The 20,620-nt window shown below is 35.5% G+C and overlaps 1 protein-coding gene and 1 long non-coding RNA gene across 2 annotated transcripts in view; both read right to left on the reverse strand.

The window, feature by feature from the left end:
- The window catches only part of LOC132759393 (E3 ubiquitin-protein ligase HERC2-like), a 59,046-nt gene that overhangs the window by 27,607 nt on the left and 10,819 nt on the right, over positions 1 to 20,620 (reverse strand). Inside the window, exons 2-4 of the mRNA XM_060751160.1 lie at positions 15,722 to 15,923; positions 14,699 to 14,918; positions 12,865 to 13,125 (exon numbers count right to left, since the gene is read on the reverse strand). Coding sequence (XP_060607143.1) covers positions 12,865 to 13,125; positions 14,699 to 14,918; positions 15,722 to 15,896 — 656 coding nt within the window. The 5' untranslated portion in view covers positions 15,897 to 15,923. The remainder of the gene's footprint in view (positions 1 to 12,864; positions 13,126 to 14,698; positions 14,919 to 15,721; positions 15,924 to 20,620) is intronic.
- Positions 19,195 to 20,401, reverse strand: LOC132759404 (uncharacterized). The gene is made up of 2 exons (XR_009629704.1): positions 20,327 to 20,401; positions 19,195 to 20,294 (listed from the first exon to the last, which is right to left on the reverse strand). It is a non-coding gene; the product is annotated as an uncharacterized LOC132759404 (long non-coding RNA).

Raw genomic sequence — 20,620 nt, forward strand, 5'->3', positions numbered from 1 at the left:
AGATAGCGACCCAAATGTTGCGCGCGACACATCATCTCAATATTGTGATCATTTCTGTAAAATATTTTTAAAATCTAAATTCAAATAACGAAGTTATGGGCCGGACAAGATTTTGCTGCAAGGTCATGCTGTGACCTTGACCTTCAAAGTAGCGACCCAAATGTTGGGCGCAACACGTTGTCTTAATATGGTGATCATTTCTGTGAAATAGTTTTAAAATCTGACTTCAAATAACGAAGTTATTGGCTGGACAGGATTTTGCTGCAAGGTCATGCTGTGACCTTGACCTTCAAAGTAGCGACCCAAATGTTGGGCGCAACACGAAGTCTTAATATGGTGATCATTTCTGTGAAATAGTTTTAAAATCCGACTTCAAATAAAGAAGTTATGGACCGGACACGATTTTGATGCAAGGTCATGCTGTGACCTTGACCTTCAAGGTAGTGACCCAAATGTTGCGCGCGACACGTCGTCTCAATATGGTGATCATTTCTGTGAAATAGTTTTAAAATCCGACTTCAAATAAAGAAGTTATGGACCGGACACGATTTTGATGCAAGGTCATGCTGTGACCTTGACCTTCAAGGTAGCGACCCAAATGTTGGGCGCGACACGTTGTCTTAATATGGTGATCATTTTTGTGAAATAGTTTTAAAATCTGACTTCAAATAACGAAGTTATGGGCTGGACAGGATTTTGCTGCAAGGTCATGCTGTGACCTTGACCTTCAAAGTAGCGACCCAAATGTTGGGCGCAACACGAAGTCTTAATATGGTGATCATTTCTGTGAAATAGTTTTAAAATCCGACTTCAAATAAAGAAGTTATGGACCGGACACGATTTTGATGCAAGGTCATGCTGTGACCTTGACCTTCAAGGTAGCGACCCAAATGTTGCGCGCGACATGTCGTCTCAATATGGTGATCATTTCTGTGAAATAGTTTTAAAATCCGACTTCAAATAAAGAAGTTATGGACAGGACACGATTTTGCTGCAAGGTCATGCTGTGACCTTGACCTTCAAGGTAGCGACCCAAATGTTGCACGCGACACGTCGTCTCAATATGGTGATCATTTCTGTGAAATAGTTTTAAAATCCGACTTTAAATAAAGAAGTTATGGACCGGACACGATTTTGATGCAAGGTCATGCTGTGACCTTGACCTTCAAGGTAGCGACCCAAATGTTGCGAGTGACACGTCGTCTCAATATGGTGATCATTTCTGTGAAATAGTTTTAAAATCCGACTTCAAATAAAGAAGTTATGGACCGGACACGATTTTGATGCAAGGTCATGCTGTGACCTTGACCTTCAAGGTAGCGACCCAAATGTTGCGCGCGACACGTCGTCTCAATATGGTGATCATTTCTGAGAAATAGTTTTAAAATCCAACTTCAAATAACTAAGTTATGGGCCGGACATGAGTTGGGACGTACGGACGGACGGAAGGACGGACTGACGGACGGACGGACAACCCGACGACTATATGCTCCCCCGAAATTTTTCGGGGAGATAATAAAGAACTTATAGTGAAAAAGCTGAAAAATTTACATCAGAAATCTTGAAATTCAGGCTATTTGTTGCCATTGCAACCAGAATTTTCAACATAGGAAGAAAAAAAAAAAGATGTGCATAATCTCCAGACTGCCATCTACCCATATTTCAAGTTTCATAAAAATATTTTCAGTACTTTTTGAGTTATCACTGGATCCAGTTTATGTGTTAAATTTGCCATATATCCAGACTATTTGTTGCCATAGCAACCAGAATTTCCAACATAGGAAGAAAAAGAAAAGACGTGCATAATGTCCATACTGCCATCTATCCATATATCAAGTTCCATAAAAATATTTTCAGTACTTTTTGCGTTATCGCGGGATCCAGTTTTGTGGACGGACGGACTGACTGACTGACAGACGGACGGACAGACGGACAAACAGACGGAGGGTAAACCTAAAGTCCCCTCCGGTTAAACCGATAGGGGACTAATTAAGGCAGATGACCGTAGGGAGTCTTATCAATCTCTTATCCATATAACTGCAAAACGGCTCTTACAACTTGATATCAGATAAAAATATAGAAAGTGTCACCTCTTTAATTAAGCATAACATTGTTTTTCCCCAGCAGTCACGTAACTACCAACAAGGATGGGGTCCAATTACTTAATCTGGCATGTAAAACCAACGAGTTTTCAACAATACCTAGGATTGTTAATGCAATTCATTATATTAGTAATGAACATTTTTTTTCTATTTTACTATTTATGAAAAGGTTGAAACAGGAAAACTTAAAATGTTACAGGTACTATGGAAAGTGGTGAAGAAAAAGAAAATCAGGTTGAGTACAGAAATAAATTGGTTATTTGTTTTGTTATTCACTTAGGTTGAGATATAATTGATAAAAATCATGAAATAATTGACAATTTACCATTGACTTGAACAAAAATGTTAGATGATCAACTTTGAAATTAGTATATATTTCCATTTACACAAAATGATTGTATAGTATATAATATGTTTGTACATAAGATGACTTACTAACAAAAAATTTTGTCTTATAAAGGTTTATACAATACTTAACTGCATGTTAAACTTTCACTAGTTAAAACGGTCATACATACAGTTAAAGCAAAAAAACTGATAAAAAGAGACATTATCATCTGATGTACTGGTTAGCAGTCAAAACCAGTAGGAAAGTGAATAATTTCCAAGTGTTAATTGTTTAAATAAACAATTACATTGCTAGGTAAAAATTACCTTCTGACAGATCTATATTCATTATTGTTGAAATGAATTTATAGCAATTTTTATCAAAATTAAAACTTTTGCAGCAAGAACAATTTTAATTGATGTGCTTTCAAACATTGTTCTTTATTAATTACATGCTTATAATACCAATCATATGCATATAAAACATGAATAATTAATTCTATACAATTTTTTGAGTCACAGTGCACAACAGACATTAAAATAACATAGAATTAAACCATAGTTGTGTGCCACATTGAAGCCATTCTGAGAGACAGCATCAGTGAAGGACATGATTTATCATATTACAATATAGACACTTATTTGGACTAAAAACACTTAAATAAATAATGCATTGTTTTATATTTTTCTTAACTTGGAAGATACAGTATTTGTTATTTTTTATATTTGTATTGTTAAGATGACTTTCAAATCTAGAAATTAGGTGAAGATGAATAAATCAATTCTATTATGTAATAGTTTATTAATATAATACCCTATCACACAACACTTAATTGCTATCCTTAGGAAAAAAAAGGTAAGTTACAGACTAGATGCAAGCTTGTGATGCCATTCAAATCTAATGCATGATTTTCTGAAAACTCACTGCAAGCTGTCCACAAGCTTGCCACAAGGTTCCAATAACTAGCCAGTTGCAAGCATGCAACATATATGCTTGTAGCATTAGCTTGTAACAAGCGTGCAATGTTAGGTTGCAATTTTGGTTCAGGTTCAAGCTTCCTACCTTTCAAAAACAATAGAAACTGCAGTATGGATGAAATTGAATTAAAAGCATAATATTATATCAAACATTAAAACATATTCCAAATGAAAAATACTGCTGTTTACATTGTTTTGGAAAGGTTGGAGGGTTGAAGAGAGGGCAAAGGGGGGGGGGGGAGTGAAGAACACCTGTGATCCTAGCACATCTCTACTTTCCAACTTAAATGGTGGAGGAAGACATAAGGTGCCCTACTGTAAATATTTCAAGCAGAAACCAGCACCATTGTAGAAAATCATCAACATTCAATATACTAGATGAATAGCTTTCTCACATGTAGAATTAGACAATGCTTGCACGGATTGAACTTACAGTGGTGAGAGGCAAGTGGTTTGAAGTCAACAACCTTAACCACTCAGCCACAGATGCCCCTTGAAGACCTAACATAAGCTAGCTTAAAATCTAAGTTTCCTCACATGAAAAAGTTCTACAATTCCATTGTGGAATTCAAACCCTGGTACAGGTGACGAGTAACTCACTTATTCAACCAGCAATATGAGCCACTTGGCCACTGAAGCTGATCATATTTGGTGTTTTTAACAACATGAGACATTTTGTTTTCTTTCTTGCTGGTTAATGTTTTCATAATTATAATTCACCACATATCACTAATTAATGTGGAGTCTGTTCTTTCCGTGAACACGTTTTTGCATTATTATACACATTTTATTTAATCTTTTTATAAGAAGAGACTAACTGACCTTCTTTCAATTCAACCAAATGAACAATTTGAACCAATTATAACTCAGAGCAGATATTTTTGCAAACAACTTTTCAAATATTGAAAACACAAAAGCTTGGAGATCTTTAAAAAGAAAGGTTTACTACATATGGCTGGAAAACCTTACTGATTCAGTGAAAATCAGTAATAATTCATGCTTCAAAGATTGAGAAATACAATGTTGAACAATGTATATGTATATTTGATATCAATGACCTAAAAACACACAGGTAAAGTATCTTTTATATTTTGCATTTATTTTGTTTGCAACATTATCCTTAAATTGTGATGTATCAATTACACTGACATCTTGCTAACAGGAAACAGTTAAATAAAAAGACAAGTTTATATTGGATTTGAGCAACTGGGAAACAAATCTGAAAATTTCAAAACTTCACTTGTTTGAAGATGGTATTTCTTTATGGACTTCATATAACACAATATAAATGGACTTTACAAAAAAAAAAGATAGCTATAAACTTATTAATTGTAACATTATTTATACATTATTTCTACACAGGTATGAGAGAGTAAATACGCAATAAACCTCTCTGTAGTTAATTTCATTTTATGTGGAGTTAAACAGTCTATTTTTAAACTTGTTGGAAATTCATAAATAAATAGCATAATTTTTTCATTTTAGGACAAAATGGCGGATATAGGCGTATCTAGTGGATCAGACTACACTGAAGAAATGTTTTGTGAATATTGTCACGAAAAAGAACAAAAATATGTCACAGCAGAGGGGTTTTGTGTAAACTGTGTTAAATATTTCTGCACAACATGCTTAGGATATCATTGTAGCCTTTTACCAGAGCACATATTGCAGGACAAAAACAGTATGCCAGTAGACTTCTACATGGAGAAATGCAACAAACACCCTCAAGAATTGCTCAAATTCTACTGCATCACTTGTCAAGACATTGTCTGTTTTACATGCAAAACCACATTCCATACAGCATGTAAAAATGTACATCATCTACCAAGACTAGCTGCTGAATTTGATACATTAAAAGAATGCAGCAAATTAGAGGATAATCTTGATCTATTGGAAAAAGAAGCTGATAATATCAAAGATATTATTAATAATCATAGGGAAAGAGTTGAAAAGCAGAATGCAAGTGTGATTAAAGTGGTAAAAGAACAAAGGCAGGAGGTTGAAAAGATATTTAATGACTTTGGAGAAGAGATTGATAACCTTCACAAGGCAAACAAGAGGGCCATGATGGCCCTGAGGTCGCTCACCTGTATATAGCCCCCCCCCCCATCCCCGGGCCAATTTTTACCCAAGGGCTTTTATTTGTTTATTTGAACAGACTTGGTAGACACCCATAAGAAGATGTTTCATGCTAAACATCTAAGTTCTAGCTCATTGGGTTTTTTAAAAGAAGATTTTTAAAGTTTTTACTATACACATATAGTTAAAAACAATGACAACCCTGGGGCAGGGCCAGTTTTGACCCCCGGGCTTTTATTTGAACAAACTTTGTAGATATTTACTTAAAGATGTTTCATGCTTAATATCTAAACTCTAGCTATTTGGGTTTTTTCAAAGAAGATTTTTAAGTTTTTGCTATACACATTAGGGAAAATCAATGACCCCCCCCAGGCGGGGCCAGTTTTGACCCCAGGGCTTTTATTTGAACATACTTGGTAGACACCCATTAGAACATGTTTCATGCTAAATATCTTAGCTCTAGCTCTTTGAGTTCTTTAAAAGAAGATTTTTAAAGTTTTTACTACATGCATATAGGGAAAATCAATGACCCCCTGGGGCGGGGCCAATTTTGACCCCAGGGCTTTTATTTGAACAAACTTGGTAGACACTCATTAGAAGATGTTTCATGCTAAATATCTTAGCTCTAGCTCTTTGGGTTCTTTAAAAGAAGATTTTTTAAATTTTTACTATATGCATATATTGTAACTTTATGACCCCCTGGGGCGGGGTCAATTTTGACCCCAGGGCTTTTATTTGAACAAACTTGGTAGACATTCACTAGAAGATGTTACATGCCAAATATCTAAGCTCTAGCTCTTATGGTTCTTTAAAAGAAGATTTTTTAAGTTTTTACTATATGCATATAGGGAAAATCAATGACCCCCCGGGGTGGGGCCAATTTTGACCACAGGGCTTTAATTTGAACAAACTTGGTAGACATTCACTTGAAGATGTTTCATGCTTAATATCTTAGCTCTAGCTCTTTGGGTTCTTTAAAAGAAGATTTTTTAAGTTTTTACTATATGCATATAAGGAAAATCTATGACCCCTGGGGCGGGGTCATTTTTGACCCTAGGGCTTTTATTTGAACAAACTTGGTAGACATTCACTAGAAGATGTTTCATGCCAAATATCTTAGCTCTAGCTCTTATGGTTCTTTAAAAGAAGATTTTTTAAATTTTTACTATATGCATTTAGGGAAAATCAATGACCCCTCGGGGTGGGGCCAATTTTGACCACAGGGCTTTAATTTGAACAAACTTGGTAGACACTCACTAGAAGATGTTTCATGCTTAATATCTTAGCTCTAGCTCTTTGGGTTCTTTAAAAGAAGATTTTTTAAGTTTTTACTATATGCATATAGGGAAAATCAATGACCCCTGGGGCGGGGCCAATTTTGACCCCAGGGCTTTTATTTGAACAAACTTGTTAGACATTCACTAGAAGATGTTTCATGCTTTATATCTTAGCTCTAGCTCTTACGGTTCTTTAAAAGAAGATTTCTTAAGTTTTTACTATATGCATATAGGGAAAATCAATGACCCCCCGGGGCGGGGCCAATTTTGACCCCAGGGCTTTTATTTGAACAAACTTGGTAGACACCCACTAGAAGATGTTTCATGCCAAATATCTTAGCTCTAGCTCTTTGGGTTCTTTAAAAGAAGATTTTTTAAGTTTTTACTATATGCATATAGGGAAAATCAATGACCCCCTGAGGCGGGGCCAATTTTGACCCCAGGGCTTTTATTTGAACAAACTTGGTAGACACTCACTAGAAGATGTTTCATGCCAAATATCGAAGCTCTAGCTCTTAGGGTTGTTTAAAAGAAGATATTTAAAGATTTTTCTTTCGGTTGCCATGGCAACCAGAGTTCTGCATGGAATTAAATTCTTTGAACAATTTTTAAAGGTGACCACCAAAGGAACATTCCTGTGAAGTTTGGATGAAATTGGCTCAGTGGTTTATGAGGAGATGTCATTTAAAGCAAAAGTTTACGGACGGACGACGGACGGACGACGGACGGACGGACGCCGGACGAAAAGCGATCACAAAAGCTCACCCTGTCACTTTGTGACAGGTGAGCTAATAAAAACACACTTGATTTGGAAAACACCAAAAATGATCATCTCAAAGCAGAGATTCAAGGTTTAAAAACAGAAGTAAGGGCCTTAAAGAATTCTCATCAAAAGGGTAAGGTATATCTGAAATCCAAACAAGTGGCAGATAAACAAGAGAGTATAGCAGTAACTATGAAAGATTTAAAAACCCGACTTGATGAAGATTTAAACAGGTATTCATACACGAAAGCTAAGGGAAAATTCAAGCCAGAAAATTTTGGGAAAGTGACTTTGAAACCTCTGGAGGTTGTAAAAGGGAACAAGATTTCATGTGTTATGGTTCTACTAATTATTGCATGTGCAATTATACTTGCTTCTCCAATTATGACAATAAGGTATAAAACAATTGAAAAATTCTCCTTACAGCCAGTTGCATTGGAAAAAAAATTCGAAAATTATTTGGAATCTTTACCTAACAACATTGAAGTAAAAGGTATATCCTACTTCTCTAAGCAAATTGTCTTCTCTATTACACATAGCTCCAAACGTTATAAGAATGAAGTCAAAGACAGTTCAATTTCAATTAAGAAACATTTTATAAACAGAAATGTACAAGTGCACAATCTAACTGAAAACAAAATTACACAAAGTTATCATGAAGAGGGTATAGAATTCATTACCAAATTAGATTACAAAACAGTTGCTGCAACATTTAAAAATAGAATAGAACTTTGGCGTATTACAGAACATCAATCTCATATTGCAAGGACAGTAATATATACCTTAAATACTGCAGGCCAGTACTGTAGGAACATTCACTATCGTGTTGGAAATCTGTTTGTTATGTATATTGATTTTGAATCAAGACAATTCACAATCAAACAGTTAAACATTTATGGATATGAAGTTACAAGCTTCAGTATGAACTTCAACTATTTTACAGAAATGACAGTCAGCCCTGATGGTAAGACTATCTACATCTCTTATGAGCATGATAACTCAGTCAAAAGTTATACACCTGAAGGACAGCTTATGGCTGAATATAGAAATGACAGTCTAAGATACCCTAGAAAAATGACAGTGGATAGTATAGGAAATCTATTTATTACTGGCATAGAATCCAACAACATTTTCTATGTATCACCTGAACTCACACATGGATATGAACTAATAAAGACAGATAATGGGTTTCCACATGGCATAACATACAATGAAATTGACAACTCACTATATATCAGTTCAACTGCTGATAGATCTATTAAAGCTTTCAAATTCAAAACTTAAAATTTCTATGCACTGTAAAAGCTCCAATTAAAATGTATATCATTTTGTTATTGATGTTTTGATTTTTCTAAGATAACTTTCACTTCCAGTCATTACTGTTTGTCCAATCATTCTGATGATTTATATAATTTTTTAACAACAGTGATCCAAAGTCCAGCACCCAACTTTTATCTGGTGAAGAAAATCCTTAGTTGCCCTCCTCCCCCCCCCCCCCCACTGTTCTATTGAAACTGTCATAAATTAACCAGATTATTCTAAGCTTTCTTACATGATGAAACATTCAAGTTTTACCTATAAGATTCCTACTTATATGGCTGAAAAACAAGGCATTTGAAATCAGCAATGTTTTATTTACCGCAAAATCAAGGTTTAACGCCCCAACCCTAATTAACACCCCCACCCTCTTTTGAAAACCTTGTGTACAATTTAAACATACAAAATAAAGAAACTCTTACTAATTCAGCAATTTATGTTATATACAATATGATTCCATTTATGAAAAATATCAGGGAATCAAAACTTAAACACTAACTTTTCACTAAAACAGAGTGTAGTTTACTAGAAAACAGTAAATGTTAAACAAGAGGGCCATGATGGCCCTGAAGTCGCTCACCTGTATATAGGCCCCCGGAGTGGGGCCAGTTTAAACCCCAGGGCTTTTATTTGAACAATCTTGGTAGACACCCATTAGAAGATGTTTCATGCTAAACATCTAAGGTCTAGCTGGTCAAGTTTTTTCTTAACACAAATAGTTAAAAACAATGACACACCTGGGGCAGGGCCAATTTTGACCCAAGGGCTTTTATTTGAACAATCTTTGTAGACACTTACTAGAAAATGTTTCATGCTTAATATCTAAACTCTAGCTATTTGGGTGTTTTCAAAGAAGATTTTTAAGTTTTTGCTATACACATATAAGGAAAATCAATGTCACCGGGGCGGGGCCAATTTTGACCCCAGGGCTTTTATTACAACAAACTTTGTAGACACTCACTAGAAGATGCTTCGTGCTAAATATCTAAACTCTAGCTATTTGAGTTTTTCAAAGAAGATTTTTTAAGTTTTTGCTATACACATATAAGAAAATTCAATGACCCCCGGGGCAGGGCCAATTTTGACCCCAGGGCTCTTATTTGAACAAACTTGGTACACATCCATTAGAACATGTTTCATGCTAAATATCTTAGCTCTAGCTCTTTGGGTTCTTTAAAAGAAGATTTTTTAAGTTTTTACTATATGCTTATAGGGAAAATCAATGACCCCCTGGGGCAGGGCCAATTTTGACCCAAGGGCTTTTATTTGAACAAACTTGGTAAAAACCCATTAGAGGATGTTTCATGCTAAATATCTTAGCTCTAGGTCTTTGGGTTCTTTAAAAGAAGATTTTTTAAGTTTTTACTATATGCATATAGGGAAAATCAATGACCCCCTTGGGCAGGGCCAATTTTGACCCAAGGGCTTTTATTTGAACAAACTTGGTAGACACCCATTAGAGGATGTTTCATGCTAAATATCTTAGCTCTAGCTCTTTGGGTTCTTTAAAAGAAGATTTTTTAAGTTTTTACTATATGCATATAGGGAAAATCAATGACCCCCTGGGGCGGGGCCAATTTTGACCCCAGGGCTTTTATTTTAACAAACTTGGTAGACACCCATTAGAGGATGTTTCATGCTAAATATCTTAGCTCTAGGTCTTTGGGTTCTTGTAAAGAAGATTTTTTAAGGTTTTAGTATATGCATATAGGGAAAATAAATGACCCCCTTGGGCGGGGCCAATTTTGACCCCAGGGCTTTTATTTGAACAAACTTTGTAGACACTCACTAAAAGATGTTGCATGCCAAATATCTAAGCTCTAGCTCTTTGGATTTTTTAGAAGAAGATATTTAAAGCTTTTTCTTTTGATTGCCATGGCAACCAGAGTTCTGCATGGAATTAAATTCTTTGAACAATTTTCAAAGGTGGCCACCAAAGGAACATTCATGTGAAGTTTGGATGAAATTGGCTTAGTGGTTTATGAGAAGATGTCATTTAAAGTAAAAGTTTACGGACGACGGACGGGCGGACGACGGACGAAAAGCGATCACAAAAGCTCACCCTGTCACTTTGTGACAGGTTAGCTAAAAACATAATATGGTAAACATATTTACAGTGCACACTTTTCATATAGCTTTGCACCTGGACAACTACACAGATCTGGAATTGGGCCTGTTGACACATTGTAAATTAACTTCAAGCAGGATCTGGGAGGAATTTTGGTAGGATCACTGTGCAGATCAAAGATATCATGGGTTGACAGGGTGATGATGTGTTTGTGAATTTTTTTAACATTGTTTGAAGAGAGAATTTTTTTTTATTATTATTATTTTTATCTTTATTAATATTAAACATCGCCCTTTTGAAAAATGTTACGCCCCTGGGGGCTTTAAAATGGGATTTTACTGTAAGTATTTGAGGCCAGCAAAGCTCATTAACGTTTAAGCACATGAACACTGACTACAGTACACTCCACTTACTTTAGGACAATGAGATATATTAGTAACTGTTTATGTAGATTCATTTTTAGGTTGATTCATTGTTTTCAAAGCTTTAAATTTATAGGCACACTTTCAATTCTATTCCTGGAACCAACCAATATATCGTCCAGCAAATCCTTAAATAACTACGCCTGAAGAGATATTGAAAAATACGAAATTTAAGACATGTGTATCACCCTTCTTGTAAATGAGTGAAATAAAGTATATTTGGTTCCCCGGCGTGCTATATATTCAAAGCTATAACAAAGAAGAACACATAAAGGACAAAGATTATCATGATTAGCATGGATAATATCATATAAAGGAGAGCTTGTCACAGACAATGCAGCACTCCTACCAGTGTTATGTTGCTTGATTCTTACCTCAAGATTAAAAGGTACCTATTACCTACATACCAAGTATCATCAAATTAGCTTTTATAGTTTTTAAATTATAGCAGGATTCAGATTTGTTCAATTTTCACTGGTTTTTTATCATTTCTGTATCAATAGGAACTAAAATGACTAGAAGGGTTTTTGTCAAAAAAAAACAACATATGTCTCCCAAAACTATGCTGCGAATTCTGGTGGAAATCTGGCCAGAAGTTTGACCATGATAGCCGGATAAGATTTTTTCTATTTTGTACTCTAGAGGCCATTTTGTGCAGTGAAGCCGAATGTACTGGTAACGTGCACAAATAGGATTTGTACTGATCACTCCAGGTCTTTCAGCAGACGCTTTAAGCACCGCCCTCCGGCTGTTCCTTAATTTCCAAATCAATCCCATCGCTGTCCATATAAGTCAATCAATCCCATCGCTGTCCATAAAAGTCACCGCTGCGCTTGATTTTTTCTGATCCCTGTTTACAATTTCGTATAGCACTTGCAGAATAAGCCATGTTGTGCAGCCTTGTGCGCGCTGGTGATGTGCACAACTAAGGATGGCACTGATCACTCCTGTAAAGTTTGGTTGAAATCCCACCAGTGGTTTGACCTGTGAAGGCTGAACAAGATTTTTCTATTTTTAGCTCTGGCAGCCATTTTGTGCAGCTAAGCAGAAAGTGCTGGTGATGTGCACAACTAGGAATGGTACTGATCACTCCTGTAAAGCTAGTTGAAATCCCTCTAGTAGTTTGATCTGTGAAGGCCGGACAAACCTATTGCGACGTATGGACGGAACCCATATGGTTAACAGGGACTTAAAAATATCATTTGGTGTCAACTTAAATCATTCCTATACTATAAAAAATCAAAATCTCACCATACAATCTCTCAATTGTTTAAAAAATATACCAAATTTATAATGCCCCTCAGAGTTTTGCATTACTCAAACTAAGGCTGGACAGATTGTTTTCATTCTTAAAAACGAAACATAGCGTAAAGGAGTGTCTTGAATTGATTCAACATATTCACTAATTTCTATGCCTCTGCATGTACATTCTGTTTTGTATTTAGTTGCAATCTGTGTCAGGTAAAAGGGTGATGCAGGGATTAAACCTTATCAATCATGTGACAGAAAACATTATTATACAAACACCTACCCAGCAACAACAGAATGTAGAAACTTCCCAGCTCTTTCTACCACATCCAGCCAAACGCCAGAAACAGAGCCATCTTCAAACAAACTGGCTTCTGGCAAGGACTGCAGGGCTTCTAAGGACTCTTGCAACAGCTCTGAACACAGGTCCGAATCTTCCCCAGATCTCCATGCTCGTCGGAGGAAAGCAAAGGCGAAACTAAGTGCTGCCCGAGACCCTACTCTAGCCAGGCCCATGGTTGCTTTCTCTGCTGGTTTTATATTGCTGAAACCATGAGAAAAATATGATAACCATTTTCAATACATTTGTATATCTGAACAGTAATATTGAACTATGACAACCGTTATACAGAAACCTTTACATGCTTGTTTTGATTAAACAATTTCTGCAATTCTTACATTGATCAAATTTCAATACACCTGTTAAAAGTCAACAAGCAATTATCATAGTATTGCAAGCAATCCATAAGTCCCCTACTGGTTAGAACCCCATCAACATTCTGAAGGGCCATTGGCCATTCACTTATGTTTCAATTTTTCTCTATTTTAAGTAAACTTGTTGGAAAAGTTCTTTAAAAGTGATCACAGGAAACAGTTTTTATGAACAGACAGACAGACGGACTGAAGGACACTCTAAAGTTAATATTTGAAACATCCCTGTTACCAAAATATAACATTTTAAAAACAAAATTCTTAAAGAGGAGATAACTCTTGAATAAAAGATGCAATTTCATAAAAAATTTCAGCTCTTTTTGACTTATCACAAATATTGTTATATTTGCCATGTTTTAACCCTATTTGTTGCCAAGGCAACTGATATTTTTTCAAAATAGGAAGAACAGATAAGACATGCATAATCTCAAGACTGCTATCTACCCGTATGTCAAGTTTCATAAAAATATTTCCAGTACTTTTTGAGTTATCACTGGATTCAGTTTATGTGTAAAATTTGCCATATTTTCAGTATATGTGTTGCCATAGCAACCAGAATTTTCAACATAGGAAGAAAAGAAAAAGACGTGCATAATCTCAAGACTGCCATCTACCCATATGTCAAGTTTCATAAAAATATTTCCAGTACTTTTTGCTTTATCACTGGATCCAGTTTATGTGTAAAATTTGCCATATTTTCAGCCTATTTGTTGCCATAGCAACCAGAATTTTCAACATAGGAAGAAAAAAAAAGACGTGCATAATTCCAAGACTGCCATCTACCCATATGTCAGGCTTCATAAAAATATTTCCAGTACTTTTTGCGTTATCACTGGATCCAGTTTATGTGTAAAATTTGCCATATTTTTAGCCTATTTGTTGCCATAGCAACCAGAATTTTCAAAATAAGAAGAAAAGAAAAAGACGTGCATAATCTCCATACTGCCATCTATCCATATACCAAGTTTCATAAAAATATTTTCAGTACTTTTCAATTTATCGCGGGATCCAGTTTTGTGGACGGACGGACTGACAGACAGACGGACTGACGGACAGAGGGTAAACCTAAAGTCCCCTCCGGTAAACCGGTAGGGGACTAATAAAGCCTTATGAATTTGTTATATTTCATTTGAATCAAGTTGACCTCTGGTTTTGTTATTTTGTTTCATAGGTCAACAGTTTAATTTTCATTCAGCTGATTGGTTTATTTTGAATTATGTGTAATTGAATCTGTTTTTATGTTTTATACAGTCATAATCGTCAATTTTAGCTTGTTCTTGATTCAAGTCAATTTTTAGAGATGATCACTTTCTAAATTAAGTCTAAACTTAAGTCTAAATCAAAATATTATATTAAAATGCACTTTTTTATAATTGGAAATTTTAAATTATTGTTTAAACACACACCTTTTCTGTTTGTTCAGATTGGTTTGATTTGCCTGACTCTTTTTGGATGGACCACTTTTCTCCGGTGGTGTTTGCCTGGAGACGGCGCTGAAGTAGCGCTCGAGCACAGCCAGCCGTTGCTGGAGTCTTGTGGTTGACAGGGAAGTGCACGCTGCCTCTGTACATAACTGCTGATTCTCGTGTAGCAATGACTTGAGACATGCTTCTAACTTTGCAATGTCTGAAAAGCAAATTTAGTTAGACATAAAACATATTTTAGAATAGTAAAGGTTTGCATCAGCAATGTTTGTTTCAATTGATTATCTACAGGACGCTTCTATATTAATCTGGATGCACACATACTAATAATACACTTACAATATGTATGCTTATAGCACCTCGCAAGCAAAATATGTTCAGGGACAATAACATTTTCTCCCAAAATTGGCGATTTCTAAACCAACTACTCACTAGTTTTTAAAGGGAACAACTCTAATTCAATTACATTTACTAACCAGTTTTCACACCACATACAAAGCAATGCCTTAGTTCTGTTTTAAAGCAAAACATAATTGCTACAAAAAATAAAGAATATTGTAATTGTTTTTTATTCCACAAATGGAATTTCTGTTATTAACTTGTCTTATTTGAAAACTGTCCATTACACTTTAAGGAACTTAGAATTACTTTATCTCAGCAGTCTACAGTCCAAGAGTATGGTCAGACAGCACAGATATAAAGGCTACCTTAGCTATATATAGGGGGCATAGGTCTATCATTATTCATTCTAGCATTCAAAAGGTTAAGAATAACTAGTTTTTATTTACTTTCCCAACAATTTTGCACAGTGATGAGATGCTACCCATAAAGTGAGAAAAGTAAAGCACAATTCTGATTCTAAACATGACTGTAAAAAGAGATGCTTATTCTGAATGCGCTCAAAAGTTGTAAATGTTTAACTTGAAGTTTATTACTTTATCATATAAAATCATAATCTGTATTTTCCCCCAATTTTACTCTAATTATTGTTGTCACTCAGCTAACCTGGTTCCTCTCCCCATGTCCAGCTGTCAATCATGGGACCAGCAGGTGGAGGTTTTCGAGCAAGCTCCGCCCCATTCTCTTCCTCCTCCTTGTCAAGGGCAGCACAAGCATCACAGTTACACCCATTTTCTGGTCCGCAATGTCCGTCACAGCATGTACATGTCAACAGTTTCATTCCACAGTAAAACTTCCCTGTCTCACCTAAAATAAGACAAATTCATTACAAATTTAATCTACTATAAAAAAATTTCAAGATGAAACACATAACTATCATTCAACACTGTGAATTAATGAGACCACTGTATCATTTATTGTGAGTCAAGTCATATTCAATGTGTATGTTTTATTGCTGAGCACAAGCACTTATTACAAGCACCAATCATTGTGCATGATTCTATGAAAGGTTATTAAAATCAATATGCCTCATTTATTAGGCACAGGAAGTAGATACTTTTCCTACTGTGTAATATCATTTTAGTATTTCAGAGGCCGAGTATAGGGTCACATTACAGGGAAGAAGTAAAAATCAACAATATTTAAATCATATACCTTAAGGCAGTCATTTAACTTGTTTTACTTGTTAATGTCTCTGTCATACAAATTTTAACAGACCAGATTATATATCTTTTTATGTTTTCATGGTTAAATTTGATGTTTTGTGAATGTATTAAGTTAGCTTGCTTAATTTGCTTTAATTTATATATATATATTGCTTGCTTTAATTTGTATATATTGTTTGCTTTAATTGCTTTAATTTGTATATATTTTATCAATATTTTATCAAGTTTTTAACTATTTTAAAAGTACTTTTTTTAAGTTACATAATTTCACATATATAAGCATTAATCTGGAGGAAATTTTGAAGCATTATTTAGATTTACTGATGTCAATATGTCACTTCTAAAATCAGCTCCATTTAAAGTAACCCTATTCTGACAGCGGGACTTTTAAATTCAACGGTGGGGGATGATCAAGGGCAAATCTATATCTTTCCCCACTAAACCCTCACACATCCACCTGTGTAGGGGCATAATAAATTCATGATTTCTGGTATAAAAATTCCATTTATTGGTAATACTACCTTGTAATTATCAGGCAATAGTTTACTATGAGACACCTAAGAATAAGCATTCATCTCCGATGATTATAAACTAAGAAGTAATTCTGCCAGATTTTACTTTGTATTTTGGCACAAATTGTTTTGTTTTTGCTTTATTGAAACAATTTTCTACTAGGCATGTTCTCTCAATTATAATTGGCCAACACTCCAAAATAGCAGATCTGCATGGCATTAAGAAATGCAATTTAGATGTTCTGGCATTAATTAATCTAAGATATGAAAATATATATATCAGTCAAAGAATATCCAAAAGCATACAAGTATAATTTTTATATGCAATAAAATTGGTAAAATTCAAGGTCTGTCAGTAATAATGAAGTTGTTGATATTTTTAAAAAAATTTATATTTCAATACACTGCCCCTAATTCTTCAAGAAAGGTTTTATGTGCAAGCTCTACAATTGCAGTATCCAATATAAAAGTACAATTTTATGTGAATACAGTGTCCTTCAACAGGTCAAGAATAATCAGTACATCTAGGTCATGAAGTATTCTGTTTTACCAACATCAAGCATTATTTGAGTTATCAATATATTATTAAGTCATTTTTCCACATATTGTACCTTAGTAATAGAATTAACTGTATGTTTAGATTTTATTACATTTGGTCAGAGAATAAAATGGCTCATAGCAAATATCACATAAGAAAGACTATTATAGTCAACCATATATTAAGCAGCATTTATGACATGAGGTTAGATAATTTTATACACATTATCTATTGATCTTTGTCACATTATTATTATCAAAGTCCTATGGAAACTTCTCTAGTCCACAGGTAGAAGAAAACCACAGGTGTCACTCAGTGCAAAATTATTTCAGGCAGGATCAAGCAAATTATTAGGAGTCCATCATCTCAACTACATATTTCGGAAAACTATCATAGGACCAACAAAGTCTCTTGAAGAATTCCAACACCAAAGTGGTGAAGAGCATTCAAAAACAGCTACCTTTACTTAAAGCAGCACGCCTCCAGATTCATGTAATTTTCAAGAAAATTTTGAAATCACAGTATTTGAAAGAAAAATATTGTGAGGTGAACAAATAAAGTTATTCACATATTTCACTTGGCGCTTACAATCCATGCAAATAACCAAAAAGAGGTCAAAATATGCAAAAACAGCCCTTACTGCATTAGTAAGGCTTTAGAAATATGGTGATAAAATACTGCATCGAAATAACATGTAAACTAAAACATGAATCTTGAAAGTTTTTATCTTTCTTAAAATATTAGTAAATTTTTCTCAATTTTCATTTCCTTGAAATATTTATGCCCGTCTGGAGGCGTGCAGCTTTAAGTTTCCATTCATGCGGTATGCCACTTATGATATATGCATGTCTATAATGGTTCCCTTTCATGACTGAAACCTGTACACATGATTTATCTTAGTTTAAGAAATTTGTAAATTCAATGCAAATCTGCAAAGTATCCGTTCAAATTCTTTTCCCCACTATCAAAAGTGATATGCTGTTAAAACAAGATATGTTTGTAAAACATGTATGCCCCCTATCTGCAGCCAATTAGTCATGTGATAAGGTTATTATGCATGACTTTTGACCCAGTGATCAAACAATTAATAAGGGTTATCAAGTATCTACTGGTCATGACCCTAACCTTTGACCCCTTGACCCAAAACTCAATAGGGGTCATCTGCTGGTCACGACCAATCATCATACAAAGTTTGAAGTTCCTAGGCCTAAGCGTTTTTAGTTAATTGATCGGAAACCGTTTTTACCTACAAGGTCAATGTGACCTTGACCTTTGACCCCTTGACCCAAAATCAATAGGTCATCTGCTGTCATGACCAATCACCATACCAAGTTTGAAGTTCCTAGGCCTAAGGGTTCTTTAGTTATTGATCGGAAACCGTTTTAACATACAAGGTCAATGTGACCTTGACCTTTGACCCCAAAATCAATAGGGGTCATCTGCTGGTCATGACCAATCACCATGCCAAGTTTGAAGTTCCTAGGCCGAAGCGTTCTTTAGTTATTGATCAGAAACCGTTTTAACATACAAGGTCAATGTTACCTTGACCTTTGACCCCAAAATCAATAGGGGTCATCTGCTGGTCATGACAAATCACCATACCAAGTTTGAAGTTCCTAGGCCTAAGCATTCTTAAGTTTTTGATCTGAAACCGTTTTTACTTACAAGGTCAATGTGACCTTGACCTTTGACCCCTTGACCCAAAACGCAATAGGGGTCATCTGCTGGTCATGACCAATCATCATACAAAGTTTGAAGTTCCTAGGCCTAAGCGTTTTTAGTTAATTGATCCGAAACCATTTTTACCTACAAGGTCAATGTGACCTTGACCTTTGACCCCTTGACCCCAAAATCAATAGGTCATCTGCTGGTCATGACCAATCACCATACCAAGTTTGAAGTTCCTAAGCCTAAGGGTTCTTAAGTTATTGATTGTAAAGCATTTTTACCTACAAGGTCAATGTGACCTTGCCCATTGACCCCTTAACCCCAATATCAATAGGGGTCATCTGCTGGTCATGACCAATCACCATACCAAGTTTGAAGTCCCTTGGCCTAAGGGTTCTTTAGTTATTGATCGGAAACCGTTTTAACCTAAGAGGTCAATGTGACCTTGACCTTTGACCCCTTGACCCCAAAATCAATAGGGGTCATCTACTGATCATGACCAATCACCATATCAAGTTTGAAGTTCCTAGGCCTAAGGGTTCTTTCGTTATTGATCGGAAACCGTTTTTACCTACAAGTTCAATGTGACCTTGACCTTTGACCACTTAACCCCAAAATCAATAGAGGTCATCTGCTGGTCATAACCAATCACCATACCAAGTTTGAAGTTCCTAGGCCTAAGGGTTCTTTTGTTATTGGTCAGAAACCGTTTTTACCCAAGAGGTCAATGTGACCTTGACCTTTGACCCCTTGACCCCAAAATCAATAGGGGTCATCTACTGATCATGACCAATCACCATACCAAGTTTGAAGTTCCTAGGCCTTAAAGTTCTTTAGTTATTGATCAGAAACCGTTTTTGCTTACAAGGTCAATGTGACCTTGACCTTTGACCCCTTGACCCCAAAATCAATAGGGGTCATCTACTGATCATGACCAATCACCATCCCAAGTTTGAAGTTCCTAGGCCTTCAGGTTCTTTAGTTATTGATCGGAAACCGTTTTTGCTTACAAGGTCAATGTGACCTTGACCTTTGACCCCTTGACCCCAAAATCAATAGGGGTCATCTACTGATCATGACCAATCACCATACCAAGTTTGAAGTTCCTAGGCCTTAAGGTTCTTTAGTTATTGATCAGAAACCGTTTTTGCTTACAAGGTCAATGTGACCTTGACCTTTGACCCCTTGACCCCAAAATCAATAGGGGTCATCTACTGGTCATGACCAATCACCATACCAAGTTTGAAGTTCCTAGGCCTAAGGGTTCTTTAGTTATCACTCGGAAACCATTTGGTCTACGGACCGACGGACCGACGGACCGACGGACCGACGGACCGACGGACCGACAAGTGCAAAGCAATATACCCCCTTTTCTTCGAAATGGGGGCATAATTAATGATATTGCTACAAAGATAGAATCACATCAGGAAAAAGCATATAATATTATTTTACATTAAAATTCTCGGATTTTTTGCTCAAAGAATATCAATACCCTGTATTGAGGAAGCAACTAAAGGTATAATCCAAATTATTGAAATAACTCTTGCTTTTTTGTTTAATAAAATCTTAATATTTCTCAATAAAAGGTACGCAATTATCAATTTTTAGAGAATAATGAAGA

This window comes from Ruditapes philippinarum, unplaced genomic scaffold, assembly GCF_026571515.1.
Source record: "Ruditapes philippinarum isolate M1 unplaced genomic scaffold, ASM2657151v2 ctg3430_1_1_1_1, whole genome shotgun sequence".
NCBI classification, from domain to species: Eukaryota; Metazoa; Mollusca; class Bivalvia; order Venerida; family Veneridae; genus Ruditapes; species Ruditapes philippinarum.